Here is a 27,273-nt window from a genome sequence, read left to right on the forward strand (position 1 = left end):
TCACTCCCAGTCCTTTGGGGCATTCTAAAAAAAATTGCTGTTATAATTGTGAGTTGCTGTGATGAGATTGAATAAGTCATGATCGAAATATAAGTACCTAATCAAGAGAGCAGTCACTAGCAATTTCAACTCTTAAGTAATTTGTATCTTAGGAATGATTTACTCTGTTGATTTGGTTCTCTTCCAAAGGAAAAATGGTTCAAATGAAATTTAGGAATTAGGAAAGTAATTTGGGATTAACTCCGCATCAGAGCTCCACTATGCCAAGCTAGGACATCTAAACTCAGACACACTTCATATGATGAGCCCTGTAACCATCAAAGAAGGCTTCAGGAGGTCTCTATGTGACATGGGTCCATTGCCCCTCATTCTGAGGCAGCCAATCTGCTTCAAAATGAATTTCCTATTCAATTAGAGTATGTCGAGCTTTGATATACGCTTGTAAAGACTTGCATTTATGTAGCGCCTTTCCAATCCCTGGACGCCTCCGAGCACTGGGAGTGTCAGTCTCGATCTTCGTGCTCAAGACCTGGAGTGGGACCTGAACTCAGAATCTTGTGACTTAGAGGCGAGAGTGCTACCAACTGAACCATGACTGCTCTTATCCAATGTATCTTGTATCTAAAAGACTTAATCCTTTGGGATATCATAACAGTACGCTTCAGCTTAGCATTGGTCAGATTCCACCTTTTGGCTGCTGGAGCTGTTTGCCTGCAAGCAATCCAGTAATTGCACTGTTTGAATTATGTTTCAAACATACTGGCCCTGATTTTTCTCTGGATTTTAAGTTATAACAGGTGAATCATGTCTTGTGTTAGGAGTCAAATCGGGGTCAGCTGCAAGGATTCTTGTTCATGATTCTGCGAATGTAATAAAGTCATTGGAGGAACTCGGACTTATTGCATAGCGTTCAGCAGTGTTAATATTAAGCTGTCTCTTATTAAAACAGACGGTGTGCTGTTCTTCTGGGTTACTATTTCACAGGAGGCAAAGAGCGGATTTTTAACAGAGTCGGGTTGACTCTGGCGACCTTTAGGAATGGTGGGCAGTGCCCAGATATGGAGATCCCGCCCTCTTTTCTGATGGATACTGTTTGTGTCGGCAAGGAGAAGGGCATAGGGTATGAATTATATCGGTGGAAAAGCTGAACTCAGCAAGATCGTTAGAAATTTGTGTTGAGTTCAAACCAATCCATTTTTGGATTCTCCAACCCACAGCATGGGAGACACAAATTGATGAAATAGATGTTAACGCTCATAATTGGGCAAATAAGTTTTAAGTGTCATTATCTGATTCTTTTTTGAAACTTCCCAGCCCTTGAAATATGGAAAGAGACTGAAGTTGTCAGTTAAAGTTTTTTTTTCAAAAACCTCTGCTGGACTGCTTTCATTGACAGGTCATCTAGTATAGGTTAGGAAAAAAAATTACCATCTGTTGTTGCAGTTTCAAGGAAGTTCTTTGTTGACACTTCCCAATTGTTGTTTTTACAGCTGAGGCCATTATGAATACTTGGCTGAGTATCAAAAGCTGTGAAAAGCACAACTCAGTGAGAGGGCTGAGTTAGCATTTTGATTATTGGTTTAAAAAGGCTATTAAAAGCTTAGCTGTATTTGAAGCAGTTACTGAATAAAAGTTTGTTTTTATACCACATTGAACATTTAAAATCTCTGAATAGGTTTCATGAATAGGAGTTGTTTTCAGCATCAAGTAGAGATCTAATATATTGTTAGAAGTTGGGTTTTTTTCATCTCCACATGGCAACTGAACTCTGCCCACGGTGGATACTGAAAATGTGGCTATAGAGATGGCATGGGGATATAAGAGGGCATGGAGAAGGTATTAGTGTATGCGAGTGGATTGGGGTGTGAGGCATGAGGGCTAGAGGGTCTGATAGCTACCAAACCAACTGGGACAAAGTCCCAGAGAACTGAGGTGGGCCTTCTAACCCGACCACCTCAGTACTCTCCCACCCCAATAACCGCTTACGATGCACTTCTAGGGTTGGCAGGCTCAACCCTATCCAGCTTCTACCTCTACTTAGTGAAAATAGGATGTAATGGGCCGTTTAAACCGAGGTCGAATAGCCGAGGCAGGAAACCTCTCACCTCGAGCTACCCACCTCGATAATGAAAATCCGGCCCATAAGGTAGCACCGACTAGGCCACACATTTTGACCTGGTCTCTGGCAGGAATCAACTTTACGGATGAAGAGTCCTTTTCCAGTTGTACTTCTCTTCATAAGATTGGATATTGCTGATCAGATTGGGTTCAATCAGTACGAAAAGGCAGTAAATATTGCTGTTCTGAGATGAAGGTGTTAGTGACTAGAGGACGTATAGGACTAATTTACCTTCGGTATCATGCACCTTCCACTAGTGTTCCTCATTTAGCCAGCTCCTTCAATTCTGTCCTATCCTATGTGTTTATTGTGGCTCGATATGTTGCGTGACTATGTGAATGGGAAGATGCACGATGTGCATCCAGGCAATAAGGTTGTATTTGCTTATGAGATGGAAAAATTGAGAGTATATATAAAGGAAGGTCCCAACAAGTCTGTGGCAGTGATCTCCAACCCTTAAGAATCACACTTGAATGTTCTGCACCTAGCTGTTATATAATTGGTCCCAATTATTTTTTCTTAAATAGCTAATATACTTGATATAAAGAGAGAGAATTTAAATGATTCCCAGCAGATATGGTAGAAATTAGTGGAAATCATGAACTAAACTTAAGGGATAACTTCCCAATGTGGACTCCTTAATATATGGAACAAAGCAGCTAGTTCGATTGAAGCCTTGAAAAGTAAATTGACTTCTAACCAGCCTTAATCACCCAGGAGAAAACCGATTTTGTTTTTAATTTATTTGTTCATGGGATGTGAGCATTTATTGCCCATCCCGAATGGATACTGGGTTTAACTTTCTGAGTTTTAATGTTTTTAATCAAAATGTCACCAAGAACCAGGTGATGTTTAAAGTTACCGTCCAGACCTTTGGTGTTGAGCATTATCACCCGAAAGGGATATAGTTTGTTCAGAAGCCGACTGCAGCTATATCACAGGAGGTTGCATTCATGTAGGTGCCCTGAGCCCAGTGCAGAAGAACCCCTCAGCTGCTCCCGGTTTGAACCTGGTTAGTTTGACCATCCATTCAACTATCTTTCCAGTGGAGTATGTCCTTACTATCTGATCAGTTGGCGAAGCTAAAGGTAACTTATGGATCCAGCTGAGAAGTTGAAAGATGCAGGCAAACAGATGTTCTGCCTGCCCTTGAAGTCACGGTTTCACTTTCCCCGCTGAAAACGAGGAGCCCAACAGAATCTCAGGCGCAGCCTCTTGTGAAACCTTGAATTTGGTCATATAGGCGAGCGAAGAAACTGAAGTTGGTGACGCATCAGAATAGTAAAAGTGTTCAACACTTGGGAAAAAATACTCCTGTGGCCTCGGGGGAATTGCTGGGATCAAATCTTTCTGGTGATTGTCAATGCCCCCTCCCCACGGCCATGGCATGGTGGTGCAGTGATTAGCACTGCTGCCTCACAGCTCCATGGTCCCGGGTTTAATTCTGCACTCGGGTGACTGTGTGTGTGGAGTTTGCACTTTCTCCCCATGTGTGTTGATTTCCTCTGGGTGCTCCAGTTTCCTCCCACAGTCTAAAGATGTGCAGGCTAGGTGGATTGGCCGTGCAAAAATTGCCCCTTGGTGTCCAAAAGGGACACCAAGTGGGGTAACTGGGTTACTGGGAAAAGGTGGAGGCGTAGGGTGCTCTTTCCTAGGGCTCATGCAGACTCAATGGGCCAAATGGCCTCCTTCTGCACTATAAATTCTATGACTTCATGAACAGGCAAATGTGAAGTACACTGGAGTAGCAGATGCATGAGGGTAGTGGGGAATGAGGAGTGCAGCCGATGCATCTGAAGATGAGGTTTTGATGCAGCCAAAGACGCAGGCTGAAGGAAGTCATGTGGAAATCTTAGTTGGTACTGAAATATGCTGTATTCCTGTACCCCTTTAAAATTGTTCAACGTGATGCCAAATGCAGTGGCATTGAGCGGTGGTAAAGGTCAACTAGTTACATACAGTACGAAGTCTTACAACACCAGGTTAAAGTCCAACAGGTTTGTTTCGATGTCACTAGCTTTCGGAGCGCTGCTCCTTCCTCGGGTGAATGAAGAGGTCTGTTCCAGAAACACATATATGGACAGATTCAAAGATGCCAAACAATGCTTGGAATGCGAGCATTAGCAGGTGATTAAATCTTTACAGATCCAGAGATGGGGTAACCCCAGGTTAAAGAGGTGTGAATTGTACCAAGCCAGGACAGTTGATAGGATTTCGCAGGCCAGATGGTGGGGGATGAATGTAATGCGACATGAATCCCAGGTCCCGGTTGAGGCCGCACTCATGTGTGCGGAACTTGGCTATAAGTTTCTGCTCGGCGATTCTGCGTTGTCGCGCGTCCTGAAGGCCGCCTTGGAGAACGCTTACCCGGAGATCAGAGGCTGAATGCCCTTGACTGCTGAAGTGTTCCCCGACTGGAAGGGAACATTCCTGCCTGGTGATTGTTGCGCGATGTCCGTTCATTCGTTGTCGCAGCGTCTGCATGGTCTCTCCAATGTACCACGCTTCGGGACATCCTTTCCTGCAGCGTATGAGGTAGACAACGTTGGCCGAGTCGCACGAGTATGTACCGCGTACCTGGTGGGTGGTGTTCTCACGTGTAATAGTGGTATCCATGTCGATGATCTGGCACGTCTTGCAGAGATTGCCATGACAGGGTTGTGTGGTGTCGTGGTCACTGTTCTGAAGACTGGGTAGTTTGCTGCAAACAATGGTTCGTTTGAGGTTGGCGAGACCATGCAGACGCTGCGACAACGAATGAACGGACATCGCGCAACAATCACCAGGCAGGAATGTTCCCTTCCAGTCGGGGAACACTTCAGCAGTCAAGGGCATTCAGCCTCTGATCTCCGGGTAAGCGTTCTCCAAGGCGGCCTTCAGGACCCGCGACAACGCAGAATCGCCGAGCAGAAACTTATAGCCAAGTTCCGCACACATGAGTGCGGCCTCAACCGGGACCTGGGATTCATGTCACATTACATTCATCCCCCACCATCTGGCCTGCGAAATCCTACCAACTGTCCTGCCTTGGTACAATTCACACCTCTTTAACCTGGGGTTACCCCATCTCTGGATCTGTAAAGATTTAATCACCTGCTAATGCTCGCATTCCAAGCATTGTTTGGCATCTTTGAATTTGTCTATATATGTGTTTCTGGAACAGACCTCTTCATTCACCTGAGGAAGGAGCAGCGCTCCGAAAGCTAGTGACATCGAAACAAACCTGTTGGACTTTAACCTGGTGTTGTAAGACTTCGTACTGTGCTCACCCCAGTCCAACGCCGGCATCTCCACATCATAGTTACATACAGGATCTAGGCAACAGTGCAGAACGACACTGCCCCAATCCTTTGGCAAGCAGGTGACCATGTGAGTAGCTGTCTGAGCTATTGTCCTCTGCCGCTGTGCTGCCCTCCCTCAGCCAGCTAGGTCCTTATAGGTACATAACTATCCAGCTGTGGTTTAGCTTGTTTTCCCACTCTGACCCTGTTGCAACTAGTTTGACCCCTTCCAGGTTTCCTTCTGAGTGGTAGAGCCAAGTGTGCAGAGGACACTGGAAGTCTGCAGAGGGATGTAGATAGTTTAAGTGAGTGGGCAAGGGTCTGGCTGATGGAGTTCAATGTTGATTAATGTGAGGTCATCCATTTTGGTAGGAATAACAGCAAAATGGACTACTGTCTAAATGGTAAAAAAAAATTGCAGCATGTTGCTGCGCAGAGGGACCTGGGTGGATGAATCGCAAAACATTGGTTTGCAGGTGCAGCAGGTAATTAAGAAGGCAAATGGAAATTTGTCCTTAATTGTTAGAGGGATGGAGTTTAAAAGCAGGGAGGTTATGTTGCAGCTGTACAGGGTGCTGGTGAGGCCACACCTGGAGTACTGTGTACAGTTTTGGTCTCCTTACTTGAGAAAGGATGTACTGGCACTGGAGTATGTGCAGAGGAGATTTACTAGGATTCGTTTATGAGGTGAGACTGAGACTATACTCATCGGAATTTCGAAGAGTGAGGGGGTATCTTGTAGAAACATATAAAATTATGAAGGGAATAGATAGGATAGAAGCAGGGAGGTTGTTTCCACTGACAGCTGAAACTAGAACTCGGGGGTGTAGCCTCAAAATAAGGGAGCGGACTTAGGACTGAGTTGAGGAAGAACGTCTTCATCCATAGGTGAATCTGTGGAATTCCCTGCCCAGTGAAAAGTTGAGACTATCTCGTTAAATGTTTTTAAGGCAAAGGTAGATAGATTTTTGAACAGTAAAGGAATAAAAGATTGCGGTGAGCGGGCGGGAAAGTCGAGCTGAATCCACAAAAAGGTCAGCCATGATCTTATTGAATGGTGGAGCAGGCTCGAGGAGCCAGATGGCCTACTCCTGCTCCTAGTTCTTGTGTAACCTCAGCAGTAATCATCTTCGGACAAGTCCGGGGACATCCCAGTTTAAAGGCGACCCTCCTCAGTCATTGAGCTGCTGCTGACCCGAGTTCAGGGATGACTGGTATTTGAAGAGTTCCAGAAATCCCACAAAACAGACGTTTCCATTGTGCTTACAGGTGGATTTATCTCCCTTCTTCCTGGCTTGATGTGAACCACACCCTGTGAAGTGAAGGTTACCCGTTGGTAACTGAAAGTTATGTCCGGCCCGTTTTAAGTCTTTGCAAATAGTTGAAACACTCTGAAATGCTGTCTGAAGGTGCGTCAGTGAATGGTGAAGTACTGGCAAGCACTTTTCAAACTGGCCACAGATTCTTTTTAAGTTGTTTTTGAATTGCCTTTCAACCCCGCCACAGTGGAGAACCGTTACAACGCTCGGAGCATTGATATAACTGCTGGCTGGTTCTGCAAGTGCCTTTCTTTCAACTAGCGAAAAGATAGCCCCACAGATTGGGAGAGGCAGTTCCACTTTAGTTTATACCATTTGTTGCCAAAGTGTGGCTACTTCAAGGGGATATGGTTTCTGAAAATGTCAAACAAGAAGAAAGTGATTCCATGATGAACCCGCTTCTAAAACCAAATTGCCTCTTAATATTCCCCACGGCATTTGCTCATGATTTAGTCATATATTCAAAACAGTAATCTACCGGTCTGTTTAATGATAGGGAGTGAGTTAGAGCAGTATTATTACTGACTTCTAAGCCATTTTTCCACTTTGCTTTCTCTTGATGGGGTCGATGGGTTTTGATTTTCTGGCATAGAACATTTAATTTCTCGATTCTTTTAATATATCGATTGTATCCAGTCTAATTTGTCCGCCTTTCTTGGTTCCAGAGTTATTTTCCAAACATTTTTGAAGGAAACTACATTTTTCCAATTTGTATCAATTCTCTTTTAATTTATTCTTTCACGGGATGTGGGCATTTATTGCCCATCCCTAATTGCCCTTGGGAAGGTGGTGGCGAGTTGCCGCCTTAAACTGCCGCAGTCCATGTGGTGTAGGTACACCCACAGTGCTGTTAGGAAGGGAGTTCCAGGACAGACCCAGTGACAGTGAAGGAACAGCGATATTGTTCTAAGTCAGGATGTTGTTTGGAGGGGAATGTGTAGGTGGTGGTGTTCCCATGTATCTGCTGCCCTTGTCCTTCTAGGTGATAGAGGTTGTGGTAATCACCACTGTTGTATATATTAGGAGATATGTGGTAAGACCCTGTACTACAGGTACGGGGGTAGTCCCTGCCTGCTGGCTCCGCCCAGTAGGTGGAGTATAAATATGTGTGCTCCCTATACAGCAGCCATTTCGCTAGCTGCTGTAGGAGGCCACACATCTTAGAGTAATAAAGCCTCAGTTGTATTCAACTCTCGGCTCTGTGAAATTGATCGTGTATCGATTTATTACTCTAAGATGTGTGACCTGCTACAGTAGCTGGCGAAATGGCTTTCCCGCCTACATCCACATTGACAGGGGATCCTCATTCATGAGTGATGAGCTGCGTCAGTTCCTGCTCAGCAGGGGTGTCGCCTCCAGCAGGACGACCAGCTATAACTCCCGGGGAAACGGGCAGGTAGAGAGGGAGAACTGGACGGACTGGAGGGCCATCCAACAGGCCCTATGGTCCAGAAATCTCCCGGCTTCCCCCTGGCAGGAGGTCCTCCCCGATGCACTGCACTCCATTCGGTCGCTACTATGCACCGCCACTAACGACACACCCCATGAACGTCTCTTTGCCTTCCCCAGGAAGTCCACATCTGGGGTGTCGCTCCCTTCTTGGCTCGCAGCTCCAGGACCCGTACTCCTCCGTAGGCACGTCCGACTCCACAAGGCGGACCCGTTGATTGAAAGGGTGCAGCTACTCCACGCTAACCCCCAGTATGCCTACGTAGCATATCCCGACGGCCGCCAGGATACTGTCCCCCTCAGGGACCTGGCACCAGCAGGTTCCACACACACATACCCCTCTGGCCCGGCTCCACCCCCCCCCCCTCCCCCGGCACACCCAGCAGCAACCCCCCCAGAACCATCAGTCCTCCCGCTGCCCACGCCCGAGGATGAAGAGGATTTTGGCACGCTCCCGGAGTCACCGAGGACCAGACCAACACCGGAATCGCCGCCACTACTGCGTCGCTCCCAACGCCACATCAAGGCCCTGGACCGACTATCAAACCACCTTGTACTGGACGTCGGAAAGAAATATTTTTTTTCGCTTCTGTATATTAAACTTGCTCTGTATATAGTTCTCGAGCACCCCCGCCGGACTCAATTTTAACAGGGGGTGAATGTGGTAATCACCACTGTTGTATATATTAGGAGACGTACGGTAAGGCCCTGTACTACAGGTACGGGGGTAGTCCCTGCCTGCTGGCTCCGCCCAGTAGGTGGAGTATAAATATGTGTGCTCCCTATACAGCAGCCATTACGCCAGCTGCTGTAGGAGGCCACACATCTTAGAGTAATAAAGCCTCAGTTGTATTCAACTCTCGTCTCTGTGCAATTGATCGTGCGTCAGAGGTTGCAGATTTTGAAGGAGTCTTGATGAGTTACTGCCGTGCATCTTGTAGATGGTCTACACTGCTGCCACTCTGCATCAGTGATGGTGGGAATGAATGTTTATGGTGGTGGATGAGTTGCAAATCAAGTCGGCTGCTTTGTCCTGGATTGTGTTAAAGCATTTGAGTGTTGTTGGAGCTGCCCTCATCCAGGCGAGTGGGGAGTATTGCATCATACTCCTGACTGGTGCCTTGTAAATGGTGGACGGGCTTTGGGAAGTCAAGGAGCAAAGTTAACCTTTGCAAAATGCCCAGCTTCTAGCCTGCTATTGCAGCCACAGTATTTATATGACTGATCTAGTTCAGTTTCTAGTCAACAGTGATCCCCCCCAAGGTGTTGACAGTGGGGAATGCAACAATGGTAATACCATTGAATGTCAAGGGGAGGTGGCGGGATTCTCACTTGTGGGGGGTCGTCATTTCCTGGCTCTTGTGTGGCTTGTTACTTGCAGTTACCAGCCCAAGTTTGAATGTTATCCAGGTCTTTCTTCAGCTGCACAGAGACTGCTTTAGTATCGGGGGAGTTGTGAATGGTGCTGACAGCGAACATCCCAACTTCCGACCTTATAATGGAGGGAAGGTTGTTGATGAATCAGCTGTAAGTGGTTGGGCACTATCCTGAGGAATTCCTGCAGTGGTTTCCCAGGAGGAGTGAGTTGATTGACTTCCAACAGCCGCAACTATCTTCCTTTGAGCTGGGTGCACAGTATTGTAATGTGATTTTGCAGCTCCACATTCCCTGGTAGGTTGGCCCTCGCTCAGCTGCTCAACCTCCATAACTTTACATTGGATTTTCCACATCATGGGCCAAATAGTAATGGCCACGTTTATTAAACTGCTTGGTGTGGAACAGAGGCTCCTGATTCTTTTCCCCATTAAAGTGTAGCCAGTGACTGGGTGATTACTGGAAGATTGTACCTCCCTATAAGGAATAATGAAACGCAGTGGGAGACAAAGAGGGACAGCTTCGTTGTTTAACACATTTGCATTGATCATGTTCAAAAGCTCCAAGAAGAAGAAATAAGATCTATTTATTTGGCACTTTTCACACTCACCTGATGTCTCAAAGCACTTTACAGCCAATTAATACTTTTGAAGTGGAGTCACTGGTGTAACATGGGAATTCAGTATTCATTATGGTTTTGATTTCTTTTGGATGGTGGTCTTCGGCATCATAGAATTTCCATCCCAACTTATTTTCAAGATATGAACCCACAGCAGCCCTTTGAATCTTCCAGTAGTGCACACATTTCTGCACCACAATGACAAGCTCGCAGTGAGCACAATCTTCATAGCGGGAGCTCAAGTATGAATACAGCAGGTGTACGGCCAGCCCAGGCCCAGCGGCTGGTGGAAGGCTGGCCCAAGGCCCAGCGGCTGGTGTAAGGCCAGCCTGGGCCTTGCAGTTGGTGTATGGCTGGCCCAGGCCTAATGGCTGGTGTACAGCTAGTCCAGGCCCAGTGCCTAATGTATGGCCAGCCCAGGCCCAGTGGTTGGTGTAAGGCCAGCCCGGGCCCAGCGGCTGGTGTATGGCTGGCCCAGGCCCAGCGGCTGGTGTAAGGCCAGCCTATGGCTAGCGGTTGGTGTGGCCAGCCCAGGCCCAGTGCCTGGTGTAAGGCCAGCCCAGGCCCAGCGGTTGGTGTGGCCAGCCCAGGCCCAGTGCCTGGTGTAAGGCCAGCCCAGGCCCAGCGGTTGGTGTGGCCAGCCCAGGCCCAGTGCCTGGTGTAAGGCCAGCCCAGGCCCAGCGGTTGATGTGGCCAGCCCAGGCCCAGTGCCTGGTGTAAGGCCAGCCCAGGCCCAGCGGTTGATGTGGCCAGCCCGTGCCCAGCGGCTGGTGTAAGGCCAGCCCGTGCCCAGCGGCCGGTGTAAGGCCAGTCCGTGCCCAGCGGCTGGGGCAAGGCCAGTCCGGGCCCAACAGCTTGTGTAAGGCCAGCCTATGGCTAGCGGTTGGTGTGGCCAGCCCAGGCCCAGTGCCTGGTGTAAGGCCAGCCCGGGCCCAGCGGTTGATGTGGCCAGCCCAGGCCCAGTGCCTGGTGTATGACCAGCCCAGGCCCAGCAGCTTATGTACGGCCAATCCAGGCCCAGCAGCTGGTGTAAGGCCAGCCTGGGCCTTGCGGTTGGTGTATGGCTGGCCCAGGCCTAATGACTGGTGTACAGTTGGTCCAGGCCCAGTGCCTAATGTATGGCCAGCCCAGGCCCAGTGGCTGGTGTAAGGCCAGCTCGGGCCCAGTGCCTAATGTACGGCCAGCCCAGGCCCAGCGGCTGGTGTAAGACCAGCCCAGGCCCAGCGGCTGGTGTATGGCTGGCCCAGGCCCAGTGGCTGGTGTAAGGCCAGCTCGGGCCCAGTGCCTAATGTACGGCCAGCCCAGGCCCAGCGGCTGGTGTAAGGCCAGCCCAGGCCCAGCGGCTGGTGTATGGCTGGCCCAGGCCTAGTTCCTGGTGTAAGGCCAGCCCAGTGGTTGGTGTATGGCTGACCCAGGCCCAGCGGCTGGTGTAAGGCCAGCCTATGGCTAGCTGTTGGTGTGGCCAGCCCAGGCCCAGTGCCTGGTGTAAGGCCAGCCCAGGTCCAGCGGTTGATGTGGCCAGCCCAGGCCCCGTGCCTGGTGTAAGGCCAGCCCAGGCTCAGCGGTTGATGTGGCCAGCCCAGGCCCAGTGCCTGGTGTAAAGCCAGCCCAGGCCCAGCGGGTGATGTGGCCAGCCCAGGCCCAGTGCCTGGTGTAAGGCCAACCCGTGCCCAGCGGCTGGTGTAAGGCCAGCCCGTGCCCAGCGGTTGGTGCAAGGCCAGTCCGGGCCCAGCAGCTGGTGTAAGGCCAGCCCGTGTCTAGCGGTTGGTGTGGCCAGCCCAGGCCCAGTGCCTGGTGTAAGGCCAGCCCGGGCCCAGTGGTTGATGTGGCCAGCCCAGGCGCAGTGCCTGGTGTAAGGCCAGCCCGGGCCCAGCGGCTGGTGTTTGGCTGGCCCAGGCCCAGTTCCTGGTGTAAGGCCAGCCCAGGCCCAGCGGCTGGTGTATGGCTGGCACAGGCCTATTTCCTGGTGTAAGGCCAGCCCAGGCCCAGCGGCTGGTGTAAGGCCAGCCCAGGCCCGGCGGCTGGTGTAAGGCCAGCCCAGGTCCAGCGGCTGGTGTTTGGCTGGCCCAGGCCCAGTTCCTGGTGTAAGGCCAGCCCAGGCCCAGCGGCTGGTGTATGGCTGGCACAGGCCTATTTCCTGGTGTAAGGCCAGCCCAGGCCCAGCGGCTGGTGTAAGGCCAGCCCAGGCCCGGCGGCTGGTGTAAGGCCAGCCCAGGTCCAGCGGCTGGTGTTTGGCTGGCCCAGGCCTAGTTCCTGGTGTAAGGCCAGCCCAGGCCCAGTGGTTGATGTGGCCAGCCTAGGCCCAGTGCCTGGTGTAAGGCCAGCCCGGGCCCAGCGGCTGGTGTTTGGCTGGCCAAGGCCTAGTTCCTGGTGTAAGGCCAGCCCAGGCCCAGTGCCTGGTGTAAGGCCAGCCCAGGCCCAGCGACTGGTCGGCCCAGGCTTTTCAAATTGCCAGAGTTAGACCTAGTAAAGATTTTAACCTATCATTTTACTGTAGTATCATGTTATAGGCAAGGGTCACTTTTTTCTGCAGCTTTAACACCTTGCACATTGAGGCAGGAACTGATGCCAACCCTTACTAGCTTGGTCTGAACAGTTGAAATGAAAATCGCTTATTGTCACAAGTAGGCTTCAAATGAAGTTACTGTGAAAAGCCCCTAGTCGCCACATTCCGGTGCCTGTTCGGGGAGGCTGTTACGGGAATCGAACCGTGCTGCTGGCCTGCCTTGGTCTGCTTTCAAAGCCAGCGATTTAGCCCTGTGCTAAACAGCCCAGTTGGCCATGCCACAGGGGATTTGGAGAATGTGTTTGAAATTTATTTCCTATTGAAGGCTTTGTATCTTGGTTAAGGTGGGAGGGCTTTATACTTTCTACGACAACATTCAGACTTGGGGAAAGGAAATTTCTGCCTTTCATCATGGTGGAAGATTATTTTAGTCCTCCAATTGGCACTTGAAGTGACAACGTTTGAGCTGCACATAATTCCCAGAAAGTAATTTTTAGCTGCCCACTCCCGTTTATCAATTCAACACATCTCTCCATTTATTTTTTTTTGCTACAGGAAGCAGTGAAAGCTCCGAGTTCAGCGAAGAGTTGTCTTCAGGATTGGAGAGGTGAGTGACAGTATAACCAACCATTTCTCGTCGCATTTTTTTTGCTTGCCCTCACCTTTTCAAATTTCCTTTTTCAACGAGTGACATTTTGCTGAGGTTAAGGTGAATCGATTAAAATTCCTAGGGATTTTTTATTTATTTCTAAATTCCAAGTACTAAAGGTGAAACCCCTACTTCCGCTTCCTATGTATCGTCATTTAGAAATATACCTCGCAGAATCTGATGCGTTGAAATCACTCTGTATGAGCTGACTGAGAAATAATAAAATAAGTCGCCAAACCCACTTTTATTTATTCATTCACCGGATGTGGATCTCACCGACTGGAACGGCATTTATCGCCCATCCCTAACTGCCCTTGAACGGAGTGGCTTGCTCGGCCATTTAGGTGTATAAAGGGCAGTTCAGAGTAAACCACATTGCTGTGGGTCTGGAGTCGCATGTAGGCCAGGCCAGGTAAGGATGGCAGATTTCCTTCCTCATAGGACATTAACGAACCAGATCATTTTTTACAACCACCGACAGTGGTTTCCTGGTCATCATTAGACTTTTAAATTCCAGATTTTATTTGCATTCCCACCCATGGTGGGATTCAAATTTAGTTCACTAATATGAAATGATAGTGGAAGTAAAGATGCTACATTAGTAACGAAGCAATTAATGTATCTGTAAGACTTTCCTTTTGCCACTAGTTAAGTGAAGACAATCATTTACTTTGGATGCGTAAGAGGAATTTTCAAAGGAACATATGAGTTCCTATTTTTTCACCATTTGATTTTGCCCCATGAGGACCACGTCCATTTTCTAATCGTCATTCCCCAATCTGTTTGCCCCTCCGCTTCATAATGGCGCTTTGCTAAAGTCCATTTCACAGCCACTATTATCCAGTCTTTAAGTGCCTGGACAGCAAGTGTCAGCAGGATCAGTTAACCGAGGAGTATACTGTTTGCAGAGACTAATGCATGTGGCCGATTCTTTATGCTAATATGAATATGTCTATATATTATACGGGGATTGTGCGCTCTACAGAACTCATGTTTAAATTTGCAAACAGGAACCGGTTGTATGCAACACTAGGTCCCAACTGGCGGGTTTCAGTAAAGAATTCTCCAAGGAGTCGATGCAGTATTAACAGGTACAGTAAGGTGGCGGGGGTCTGTCGTAAGGTGAAAGGTCAGAGATCATAAGCCGTTCTAATGTGGGTCTGCATGCCTCCATCCTGAATCAACTTCATCATCTTCAAACCTCAGAAATCGAGTTACTAACCTTTAAATGGAAACCGTTTACACTGTGTAAGGGCAGACACAGCTAATTCCTGGTTTCTTGGGCCGCCAGCCATTTTGGATTTTTAAGTGACATGTCAATTAATGGCAGAATCACTATGCCTAAAGCAACAAAGCCATTCCGTTTCCTTCTTATTTATTGGATTCTCATGTTCAATATGCCGAGAATGATTGAATTGATTCGACTGGGATCCCGCAATGCAAAATCACAGGGCTCCTTCTGGGTTGTTTTTGTCAGATGGTGGACTGATAGTGAGAAGAGACTATTAAAATGGGGCTCTTAAAACTCTTCCCATGTGCTGCGGCGACAAAGATTTCACACCTACCTTGAAAATCAGTAACTGCAGTGGTCTGCCCGAATGATGACTTTCCATGAAGCCAATACTGCTTTGATTTGTTTTATATAAGTTTATAGAAATGCTTTTAACTGAGCTCACAACTAGCATTAGCCTCCTCTCGGCTACGAGGGCTAATAGACTAGCTGTCCAAACCTAAGGATTTATGTTTTGGTTTTTTAAATCCAGGTACACACCACAGCTTTGCAAATTTTGGCTCGTTTTAGAACAGCTCTCTTTGTCAAACCCAACGTAGACCGAGTGGAGAGTTATTGCTAAACGCTGAGAACCAAAGTTTAGATCAGGTGCTGAATAATGGACATGTGGGACTGATCCCAAGGCAATAATCTGAAGGGGGTCAAATGATGTTGAAATTAAATGAAAATGAAAATCACTTATTGTCACAAGTAGGCTTCAAATGAAGTTACTGTGAAAAGCCCCTAGTCGCCACATTCCGGCGCCTGTTCGGGGAGGCTGGTACGGGAATTGAACCGTGCTGCTGGCCTGCCTTGGTCTGCTTTCAAAGCCAGCTCTTTAGCCCTGTGCTAAACCAGCCTCTAAATGTACAAGAGAAAACCAAGTGGTTTATACAGGCCAGTTAGTGTCCAATTACTTAGTGACCTTGAGGTCAGCCACTGATGTCTGTTATTATTTATAATATATACTGTTGGAACTTAATTGAGGGTTTGTGGTCCGAAATTGGTCAGATTTTGTACCAACAGCCACTAATGGCCTTTCAAGGCGGTGAAACATGTTCATACGGTTCTTCTAGGTTGACGCCAATGGAATTGTTGCTCGTTACTTGGAATCTCCACATACAGTATATATTATTTGAGACAAATACTCTTAGCTTCTAGATTGCTGACAACTCATTTGTGTTGTTTCTTACTGTGAACCACACATCTGTATGTGTAGCCTTCTGTTGTGTTAGGATGATAGCAATCGTGAATGTGGAGGTGTGCTAAAGCCGCAATGCCTTTTGAATCATTCCATCCAAACTTTATACACGAGGCTCACCGCCTCTTTATGCCATTCATTATTGCTGTTATATAACACCCTGGGATAGAATATTTGCATTAAAAGGTTCACCTTCAATATTGAAAATTCAAAAATAAAAAAGTCCTTGAAATTAGATTGGCTTTTCTGGGCATGGTGTTATATAATAACTAATCATCCATTTGGTGCTTATTGAGAAGTAAGAAAGGAAGCAAAGTGGGTAACTTTTTCCTTTAGCATTTATAACGGATTAAAATACGATGTGCTACTGGCTGAAGAATCATCACACAAGAGATAAACAGTTTTCACTTCATAATTGACCTTGGTCACCAGGAAATGCGGTTCAGTGAGGAATATAACAGACGTTACAAAATAGTTGCAAAGGTTCCTCATTTTTTTTTAAATCACCTAGCAACCATTGATTGGATCCAAGAGGATGAGAATCATAGAATCATAGAATTTACAGTGCGGAAGGAGGCCATTCGGCCCATTGAGTCTACACCGGCCCTTGAAAGAGCACCCTACTTTTTTTTAATAAATGTTTTTTTATTGGGTTTTTGAACAAAGTTTATTTACCGTTTTGTACACCGAATAAGAAAAAAAAAAAAATATATATATATATATATATAGAAGAGAAGGGCACACACAAACATACCAAAAAAAAGGTAATAATAAAAAATAAAATAAAATAACTGGTAGGGTATTGTGCACCAGCTCAACAGCAGCTACTCTGTACAACTGGCAAAATTATTTACAACACATAAGTTGGCAACTGTTTTTGGGGGGGGGGCGCCCCAGCGGGGAGGGTGTGTGTGAAGACTAGGGAGGTAGATACACATTTGGGTGCCGGAGAAACAATTACGGAGGGCAATACTCAAATACGTTTGGTGTTGGTGTTGTCACTTGCTTCTCCTGGACGGATCTCGTTGCCGTTGTCGTCTCGCGCTCACCTCCGCTTCAGCCGTTCCTCCTGTCTTTCGCCTGTATTCTAAGAGCACCCTACTTAAGCCCACGCCTCCACCCTATCCCCATGAACCCAGTAACCCCACCTAACCTTTTGGACACGAAGGGCCAATCCACCTAAACTGCTTTGGACTGTGGGAGGAAACCAGAGCACCCGGAGGAAACCCACGCAGACATGGGGAGAAAGTGCAAACACAGTCGCCCAAGGCCGGAATTGAACCCGGGTCCCTGTCAGGCAGCAGTGCTAACCACTGTGCCACCGTGTCGCCCAACCATTCCAGATCTTTCCACGAGCGCACAATGTGATGGTGCCACAAGTAGCAGGGATTTTCCAGTACCTTCTACAAAAGGCCTGGTCTTCCATGTCTAAGATCATGTACAAACTGTCAACTGGCTGTTTTTTAAAATAGAAATTGAGAGTACCCAATTCATTTTTTTTCCCAATTAAGGGGCAATTTAGCAAAGCCAATCTACGTCGCTGCACATCTTTGGGTTGTGAGGATGAGACCCACACTAGACACGGGGAGAATGTACAAACTCCACACGGACAATGACCCGGGGCCAGAATCGAACCTGGGTCCTCGGTACTGAGAGGCAGGAGTGCTAACTACTGTGCCGTCACTTTCAACTGGCTGTTTATTGGCAAGAAGCGTCATTGTTCTGCCTGATCAAATTTCCACCTCCGGTCCATGTGCAGGGACACTTGGATTGGAACCAGAATTTGTCTGTGTCTTCTCTGCCCTATGCCAGTGTTAAGGACATTTCCAGCATCACCTGGTTTCTGCTCTGTCTGAAATCAGCTGCTCGGTTCAAACCAGAACCTGCCGGAATTTGCTGCTCTGTGCAACTTCCTGATCCTATTCCTTGGCTGAAACATTTACAGTTCTAGCCCTGCAGTAGTTTACGTGATATGCACAAAGCCCGAGATTCTTTTCATTTCCCTTGCACATCGACTGCAGTACAGACTCAGTATCAGCAACGACAAATTCAGTTACACCATTTTAACTTGCTGCTTGCAAAAGAACACATTGAAATGAACTTCCTACCAGTGTCCTATGTACATGGGTTTGTTGCACAAACTTAAAATGCGTCTTATCTTTCAGCTGAAGAGATGCCACTTGTCCATGTGTTAAAAAAAGCTCCAACAGTAAATCATTCTTGGTTAATAATCAATACAAGGGGATTTTATTTGCTCCAAGGTGGAGATGGGTTAAGAGTCAGCTTTAAAACAATTCTCACTGCACTATACATGGCAACTACATCACTACAGGCAGCTATTCACAAATTTCACAGCACAGTCGGAGGCCTATCATATAATAGAATCATAGAATCCCTACAGTACAGAAGAAGGCCCTTCGTCCCATCGAGTCTGCACCAATCCTTCAAAGGAGCACCCTTTCTTGGGCCCAATCCCCCGCCTCATCCCCATTACCCCGCCTCATCCCCATTACCCACCCAACCCTTCAGTAAGGCCTTTGACAAGGCCCCTCATGGCAGACTGGTACAAAAGGTGAAGTCACACGGGATCAGAGGTGAGCTGGCAAGGTGGATACAGAACTGGCTAGGTCATAGAAGGCAGAGAGTAGCAATGGAAGGGTGCTTTTCTGATTGGAGGGCTGTGACTAGTGGTGTTCTGCAGGATTCAGTGCTGGGACCTTTGCTGTTCATAGTATATATAAATGATTTGGAGGAAAATATAACTGGTCTGATTAGTAAGTTTGTGGACAACACAAAGGTTGGTGGAATTGCGGATAGCAATGAGGACTGTCAGAGGATACAGCAGGATTTAGATCATTTGGAGACTTGGGCGGCGAGATGGCAGGTGGAGTTTAATCCGGACAAATGTGAGGTAATGCATTTTGGAAGGTCTAATACAGGTAGGGAATGTACAGTGAATGGTAGAACCCTCAAGAGTATTGACAGTCAGAGAGATCTAGGTGTACAGCTCCACAGGTCACTGAAAGGGGCAACACAGGTAGAGAAGGTAGTCAAGAAGGCATATGGCATGCTTGCCTTCATTGGCCGGGGCATGAGTATACAAATTGGCAAGTCATGTTGCAGCTGTATGGAACCGTAGTTAGGCCACACTTGGAGTTTAGTGTTCAATTCTGGTCGCCACACTACCAGAAGAATGTGGAGGTTTTAGAGAGGGTGCAGAAGAGATTTACCAGAATGTTGCCTGGTATGGAGGGCATTAGCTATGAGGAGAGGTTAAATAAACTCAGTTTGTTCTCACTGGAACGACGGAGGTTGAGGGGCGACCTGCTAGAGGTCTACAAAATTATGAGGGGCATAGACAGAGTGGATAGTCAGAGGCTTTTTCCCAGGGTAGAGGGGTCAATTACTAGGGGGCATAGGTTTAAGCTGCGAGGGGCGAGGTTTAGAGGAGATGTACGACGCAAGTATTTTTATACAGAGGGTAATGGGTGCCTGGAACTCGCTGCCAGAGGAGGTGGTGGAAGCAGAGACGATAGTGACATTTAAGAGGCATCATGACAAGTACATGAATAGGATGGGAATAGAGGGATACGGTCCCCGGAAGTGTAAAAGGTTTTAGGTTAGATGGGCAGCATGGTCGGCGCAGGCTTGGAGGGCCGAAGGGCCTGTTCCTGTGCTGTACTGTTCTTTGTTCTTAACCCAACCATTGGACTCTAAGGGGCAATTTTTTTGCATGGCCAATCCACCTAACCTTCACATCTTTGGACAGTGGGAGAAAACCGGAGCACCCGAAGGAAACCCACGCAGTCACGAGGAGAAAGTGCGAACACCACACAGACAGTCACCCAAGGTCAGAATTGAGCCCGGGTCCCTGGCGCTGCCAGGCAGCAATGCGAACCATTGTGCTACGATTCCCACCCTGGGCCTTATGTGTTTCAGCTCTTTGCAAGAGCCGTTCCATTAATCCGACTCACCTGTCTTTTCCCTGGAGCTCTGCAAATCTTTTCTCTTCAGATAATTAACTAATTCCTTCGGAAAATCTCAATTCAGTACTTTTATGTTGAGGCCGAACCAATGGTTTATAAAGGTTCCCCATAACTTCTTGCTTTTATACACTACTTTCATTTATAAAAGCCCAGGATCCTATAGTCCTTATTAATCGCTATCTCAATCTGCCCGGCCATCTTCAACTACCTAGGTACACCTCTCCCCAGGTCTCTCTGTTCCTATGCCCCGTTGACAATTGAACACTTTATTTTAAATTTCCTCTCCTTATTCTTCCGGTCAAAAAAAAATTACATTTTTCTGCATTGCATATCATCCACTATGTGCTCATTCGTTCCACCAGCCTCTCCTTGTCCCCATTCATTCCATGGGCTTTAATTTTGTTGACAAGCCTGTTATGTGGCACTTTATCAAATGTTTCAAAGTCCGTGTACACCACATCAACCGCATGACCCTGATCTACCCGTTACTTCATTAAAAAACTCAAATCAAATTTGTTAAAACACAATTTGTCCTTTCTTTAATTAATCCGCATATGTCGAAATAATGGTTGACTTTGCTCTGAGTCATCATTTCTAAAATCTTTCCCACCACCAAGGTTAAACTGATTGGTCTGTAGTTGCTGGGTTTATCCTTGCACCCTTCCGGAACAAAAACAATTCTCCAGCCCTCAGTCATGAACCCTGCCGTGATTCTCCGCTATCCGGCGGGGCGGGCGGTTCCGGCGCCGAGGAGTGGTGTGAACCCGATCATTTTTTTTTTAAAGATATGTTTATTCAGAATTTTTCAACAAAAATTTTCAACCATTCAAACCCCCCCCACCGTAACAGAAAAGAAAAGGAGAGTAACAAAGCAAGACATAAACATATCAATCCAACATAATACAGGACTTTGTACAAAGGGTTCCTCCGCCCAAATTGATTTTCCCATATGTTCATGTTTTTCCTTTCTCAAGTGCCCCGAGGCCAAAAAACCTTTCCCCGCCCACACTTCTACCCCCCCCCCTCTCGAAAGAAACACCCCCACCCCCACCCTCCCTCCCTCCCTGGGTTGCTGCTGCTGCTGACCGACCTCCACCTAACGCTCCGCGAGATAGTTTAGGAATGGTTGCCACCGCCTGGGGAGCCCCTGCACAGACCCTCTCAAGGCAAACTTTATCCTTTCCAGCTTGATGAACCCTGCCATGTTGTTTATCCAGGCTTCCACACTGGGGGCTTCGCGTCTTTCCATAATAGCAAGATCCTCCGCCGGGCTACCAGGGACGCAAAGGCCAGAATACCGGCCTCTTTCGCCTCCTGCACTCCCGGCTCGTCCGCCACCCCAAATAGTGCCAGCCCCCAACTTGGCTTGACCTGGACTTTAACCACCTTAGACATAGTCCTCGCAACACCCCTCCAGAACCCATCCAGTGCTGGGCACGACCAGAACACGTGGACGTGATTCGCCGGGTTCCTGAGCACCTCCCACATCTGTCCTCCACCCCAAAGAACCTACTCAGCCTCGCCCCTGTCATATGCGCTCTGTGAATAACTTTAAACTGTATCAGGCTGAGCCTGGCACACGAGGAAGAGGAATTAACCCTACTCAGGGCATCAGCCCACAGACCCTCTTCAATCTCCTCCCCCAACACCTCCTCCCACTTGCCCTTCAGCTCCTCTACCAGAGCCTCCTCCTCTTCTTTCATCTCCTGGTATATCGCCGACACCTTGCCCTCTCCGACCCATACACCCAAAATCACCCTGTCCTGAATCCCCTGTGCCAGGAGCAACGGGAATTCCCTCACCTGCCGCCTCACAAACGCCCTCACTTGCATGTACCTGAAAGCGTTTCCCGGGGGTAACCCAAACTTCTCCTCCAGCGCCCCTAGGCTCGCAAACGTCCCATCTATAAACAGGCCCCCCATTCTTCTTATCCCTGCCCGATGCCAGCTCTGAAACCCGCCGTCCATCCTTCCTGGGACAAACCGATGGTTATCTCTGATCGGGGACCACACCGAGGCTCCCATCTCACCCCTGTGTCGTCTCCACTGCCCCCAGATCTTTAGCGTTGCCACCACCACTGGACTCGTGGTGTACCTTGTCAGCGAGAGCGGCAGCGGTGCCGTCACCAGCGCCCCCAGGTTCGTTCCTTTGCAGGACGCCCTCTCCAACCTCTTCCATGCTGCCTGCTCTCCCTCCATCACCCACTTACGGATCATCGCCACATTGGCTGCCCAGTAGTAGCCACACAGATTCGGCAACGCCAGCCCTCCTCTATCTCTACAACTCTCCAGAAACCCCCTCCTTACCCTCGGGGTCTTGTTTGCCCACACAAACCCCATAATGCTCCTGCCTACCCTCTTAAACAAAGACCTTGGTGATCACAATTGGAAGGCACTGGAACACAAAAAGAAACCTCGGGAGGACCACCATTTTAATCGACTGTACTCTGCCCGCTAGCGAGCGTGGCAACATGTCCCATCGTTTGAAGTCCTCCTCCATCTGCTCCTCCAACCGCGTCAAATTAAGTTTATGCAGGGCCCCCCAACTCCTAGCTATTTGGATCCCCAAGTACCGAAAGCTCCTTTCCGCCCTCCTCAACGGTAGGTCGTCTATCCCTCTTCCCTGGTCCCCTGGATGCACCACGAAGAGCTCACTTTTCCCTACATTGAGCTTATAGCCCGAGAAGTCCCCAAACTCCCTTAGGATCTGCTTGACCTCCACCATCCCCTCCACTGGATCCGCCACATACAGCAACAGGTCGTCTGCATACAGCGACACTCGATGCTCCTCTCCCCCTCGGACCACCCCCTTCCATTTCCTGGACTCCCTTAATGCCATGGCCAAAGGTTCAATTGCTAATGCAAACAACAGGGGGGACAGGGGGCACCCCTGCCTCATCCCTCGATACAGCCGAAAATACTCCGACCTCCGCCGATTCGTAACTACACTCGCCACCGGGGCTCTATATAGGAGCTTAACCCAGCTGATAAACCCCTCCCCAAACGCAAACCTCCGCAACACCTCCCAGAGATACTCCCACTCTACTCGGTCAAAGGCCTTCTCCGCGTCCATAGCTGCCACTATCTCCGCCTCTCCCTCCACCGATGGCATCATTATCACGTTTAGGAGCCTCCGCACATTGGTGTTTAGCTGCCTGCCCTTTACAAATCCCGTCTGGTCCTCGTGAATCACCCCCGGGACACAGTCCTCAATCCTCGTAGCCAGCACTTTTGCCAGCAACTTAGCATCCACGTTAAGGAGCGAAATCGGCCTATACGACCCACATTGCAGTGGGTCCTTATCCCGCTTCAGGATCAAAGAGATCATCGCCTCCGACATTGTCGGGGGCAGGGTCCCCCCGTTCCTTGCCTCATCGAAAGACCTCACCAGCAACGGGGCTAACAGGTCTACATACTTCCTGTAGAACTCAACCGGGAACCCATCTGGTCCCGGGGCCTTCCCCGCCTGCATGCTCCCCAGTCCCTTAATCAGCTCCTCCAACCCAATTGGCGCCCCCAAACCAGCCACCTCCTGCTCCTCCACCCTCGGGAACCTCAGTTGGTCCAAAAATCGTCACATCCCCTCTTCCCCCGCTGGGGGCTGCGATCTGTACAGCTCCTCATAGAAGGCCTTAAATGCCTCAGTTCCTTTCACCGCACTCCTCACCATAGTTCCTCTTCCATCCTTGACTCCACCTATCTCCCTCGCTGCCATCCTCTTACGGAGCTGATGTGCCAGCCCCTGGCTCGCCTTCTCCCCATACGCCTACATCACCCCCTGTGCTTTCCTCTTCTGTGCCTCTGCCTTCCCTGTGGTCAACAGGTCGAACTCCGTCTGGAGATTTCGCCTCTCCCGGAGTAGTCCCTCATTAGGAGCCTCTGCATATCTCCTGTCCACCCTTAAAATCTCCCCCACTAACCTCTCCCTTTCCCTGCCTTCTCTCTTCTCCCTGTGAGCCCAGATGGAGATTAACTCTCCCCTGACCACCGCGTTCAGCGCCTCCCATACTACCCCCACCTGCACCTACCCGTTGTCATACTGGGTCCAACACCGTGTTAAAATCCACCCCCATTATCAAACTTCCTACCTGGAGACGCTGGTGCTGCTCCCTCCAATGAGGTATACTACGAACCCGGTGGTGGCTGCTACCCTCAAAATCTGGGAGCAGTGGAGGTGGCACAGGGGGGACGTGGGGGCCTCGGTATAGAGCGACACCATATGCTCCTCCCCACCCCGCATCAACCCCCTCCAGTTCCTCGACTCCCTCAGTGCCATAGCCAGGGGTTCAATCGCCAGCGCGAAGAGCAGGGGGGACAGGGGACACCCCTGCCTCGTCCCTCGATGCAACCGAAAGTACTCGGACCTCCTCTTCATCGTGGCCACACTCGCCATCAGGACCTCGTACAACAGCCTTACCCACCTGACGAACCCCTCCCCAAACCCGAACCTCTTCAGCACCTCCCACAAGTAACCCCACTCTACCCTATCGAAGGCCTTCTCAGCGTCCATCGCCGCCACTATCTCCGCCTCCCCCTCTCTCGCCGGCATCATAATAACGTTCAGGAGCCTCAGCACATTCGCTTTCAACTGCCCCCCCCTTCACAAACCCCGTCTGGGCTTCGTGGGTGACCTGCGGCACCCAATCCTCAATCCTCGTGGCTCAGACCTTCACCAGCACCTTGGCATCTACATTTAACAGCGAAATCATCCTGTAAGACCCACATTGCAGAGGATCCTTGTCCCGCTTCAGGATCAAGGAGATCAGTGCCCGGGACATCGTCGGGGGCAAAGCCCCCCCTCCCTTGCCTCATTAAAGGTCCTAAATAGCAACGGGCCCAACAGGTCCACATATTCTTTGTAGAATTCGACCGGGAAACCGTCCAGCCCCGGTGCCTTCCCCGCATGCATGCTCCCTATCCCTTTGGCCAGCTCCTCCAGCCCAATCGGGGCCCCTAATCCCACCACCAGTCCCTCCTCCACCTTCGGAAACTTCAATTGGTCCAGAAAGCGACCCATCCCTCCCTCCTCCAGTGGGGGCTCGGACCGATACAGTTACTCATAAAAGTCCCTGAAGCCCCCATTGATGCCAACCCCACTCCGCAGTACACTCCCTCCCCTATCCTTAACTCCCCCGATCCTTAACTCTCCCTATCCTTAGCTTCCGAAGCTGATGTGCCAGCATCCGGCTTGCCTTTTCCCCATATTCATAAACCGCCCCCTGAGCCTTCCTCCACTGCGCCTCCGCCTTCCTGGTGGTCAACAGATCGAATTCGGCCTGGAGGCTACGCCTCTCCCTCAACAGTCCCTCCTCCGGCACCTCCGCGTACCTCCTGTCTACCCTCACCATCTCCCCCACCAGCCTCTCCCTCTGCTCCCTCCTCTCCTTGTGGGCCCTAATGGAGATCAGCTCTCCCCTAACCACCGCCTTCAGCGCCTCCCAGACCATTCCCACTCAGACCTCCCCGTTGGCGTTGGCCCTCCTCGTCCGCCAGCAGCCCCACCTTCAAACGCCACAACGGGCGCTGGTCTCTCTCCTGGCCCAGCTCTAGGTCTACCCAATGCGGGGCGTGATCCGAAATGGTTATCGCCGAATACTCGGTATCCTCTACTCTCGCTATCAGCGCCCTGCTCAGAACAAAAAAGTCGATCCGGGAATAGGCCTTATGAACGTGCGAGAAGAATGAAAATTCCCCAGCCCCCGGCATTGCAAATCTCCAAGGGTCCACCCCTCCCATCTGGTCCATAAACCCCCTCAGCACTTTAGCCGCCGCCGGCCTCCTACCCGTCCTAGACCTGGAGCGGTCCAGTGCCGGATCCAACACCGTTTTAAAGTCTCCCCCCATTATCAGGCACCCCACCCCACCCCCCACTTCCAAGTCCGGGATCCGACCCGACATGCGCTGCATAAAACCTGCATCGTCCCAGTTCGGGGCATACACGTTGACCAGCACCACCCTCTCCCCTTGCAGCTTACCACTTACCATTACGTACCTGCTGCCATTGTCTCTCACAATGCTCAACGCCTCGAACGACACCCTCTTTCCCACCAAAATCGCCACCCCCCGATTTTGGGCATCCAGCCCCGAATGAAACACCTGACCTACCCACCCCTTCCTCAATCTTACCTGGTCTGCCACCTTCAGGTGTGTCTCCTGGAGCATGACCACATCCGCCTTCAGGCCCTTCAAGTGTGCTTAACTGGCCCGTTCAGTCCCCTTACGTTCCAGGTTATCAGCCGGATCAGGGGGTTACCCGCCCCCCTCCCCCGCCGACGAGCCATAACCCCTCCTCGGCCAGCCACGCGCCCGCACCCTGCGCCCGGCCCGTTCCCCACGGCGGCAGACCCCCGTCCCAACCCCCTCTACTCGCTTCAGCTACCCCTTGACCATACCAGCAGCAACACGGTTCCCCCCCCCCCCCCCCCCACCCTCCAGCTAGGACCCCTCCTAGCTGCTCTGCTCCACCCATTGCACTCCCGCAAGTCAGCTGACTCCTGCTGACCCCGGCCACTCCTGCCTCTCGTTCGACTCCTCCTATTGTGGGACTTCCCCTCCCCCTCCATTACCCACCAGCAGGCTCTCCGCCTCCCCCTATCATCCCAAGCGCCGGAAAAAAACCCGCGCTTCCCCGCCCCCTCCAGCCCTCAGCGCGGGAAAAAGCCCGCGCTTTCCACCTGCCCGGCCCCACCTCCTCTGGCGCAGCTCCTTTTACAGGCCCAGTCCCCTCACCCCCGACTCGGGCCTCCCCCTCCCCCGTGGAGCCCCATCCCCCCCTACCGACTATCCACCCCCTACTCTGTTTACTTGCCCCCCTCCAAGAGCCTACTCGACAGACCCAACAAAAACAGTGCCCAACCCACCCTAACCACCCACACCGAATCATAAAGAAACAAGAACAATGAACTGCCCGTCAAAATGTAACACAACAACAACAATCCCCGACCATCCCCACCCTGACCCTCAGTTTGTGTCCAGCTTCTCGGCCTGAACAAAGGCCCACGCCTCCGGGGACTCAAAATAATGGTGCTGGTCCTTGTAGGTGACCCACAGTCGCGCCGGCTGCAACATGCCAAACTTCACCCCTTTCCTGTGCAGCACCGCCTTCGCCCGGTTGTACCCAGCCCTCTTCTTCGCCACCTCTGCGCTCCAGCCCTGATATATTCGAACCTCCGCGTTCTCCCACCTGCTGCTCTCTTTCTTGGCCCACCTGAGTACACACTTCCGATCAGCGAACTGATGAAACCGCACCAGCACCACCTGTGGCGGCTCGTTAGCCTTGGACCTTCTCGCTCCAGGGCCCCTGGAAGGACCCCACTCCCATCAGCGAGTTTAACATAGTGACCACATAGGCCCCCACGTCCGACCCCTCCAGCCCCTCCGGGAGGCCGAGGATCCGCAGATTCTTCTGCCTCGACCGGTTCTCCATCTCCTCGAACCGTTCCTGCCATTTCTTGTGGAGCGCATCGTGCGCCTCCACCTTTACCGCTGGGCCCAAGATCTC

The 27,273-nt window shown here is 50.1% G+C and overlaps 1 protein-coding gene across 5 annotated transcripts in view; it reads left to right on the top strand.

The window, feature by feature from the left end:
- The window catches only part of LOC140399187 (ras-specific guanine nucleotide-releasing factor RalGPS1-like), an 839,817-nt gene that overhangs the window by 763,862 nt on the left and 48,682 nt on the right, over positions 1 to 27,273 (top strand). For 3 of the 5 annotated variants that reach the window (XM_072488521.1, XM_072488520.1, XM_072488523.1), the window contains 2 exons: positions 13,223 to 13,274; positions 14,327 to 14,407. In XM_072488521.1, the coding sequence (XP_072344622.1) occupies positions 13,223 to 13,274; positions 14,327 to 14,407 (133 nt within the window). The remainder of the gene's footprint in view (positions 1 to 13,222; positions 13,275 to 14,326; positions 14,408 to 27,273) is intronic. The other 2 variants (XM_072488522.1, XM_072488524.1) reach the window with 1 other exon arrangement.

This window comes from Scyliorhinus torazame, chromosome 22 (assembly GCF_047496885.1).
Source record: "Scyliorhinus torazame isolate Kashiwa2021f chromosome 22, sScyTor2.1, whole genome shotgun sequence".
Lineage (NCBI taxonomy): Eukaryota > Metazoa > Chordata > Chondrichthyes > Carcharhiniformes > Scyliorhinidae > Scyliorhinus > Scyliorhinus torazame.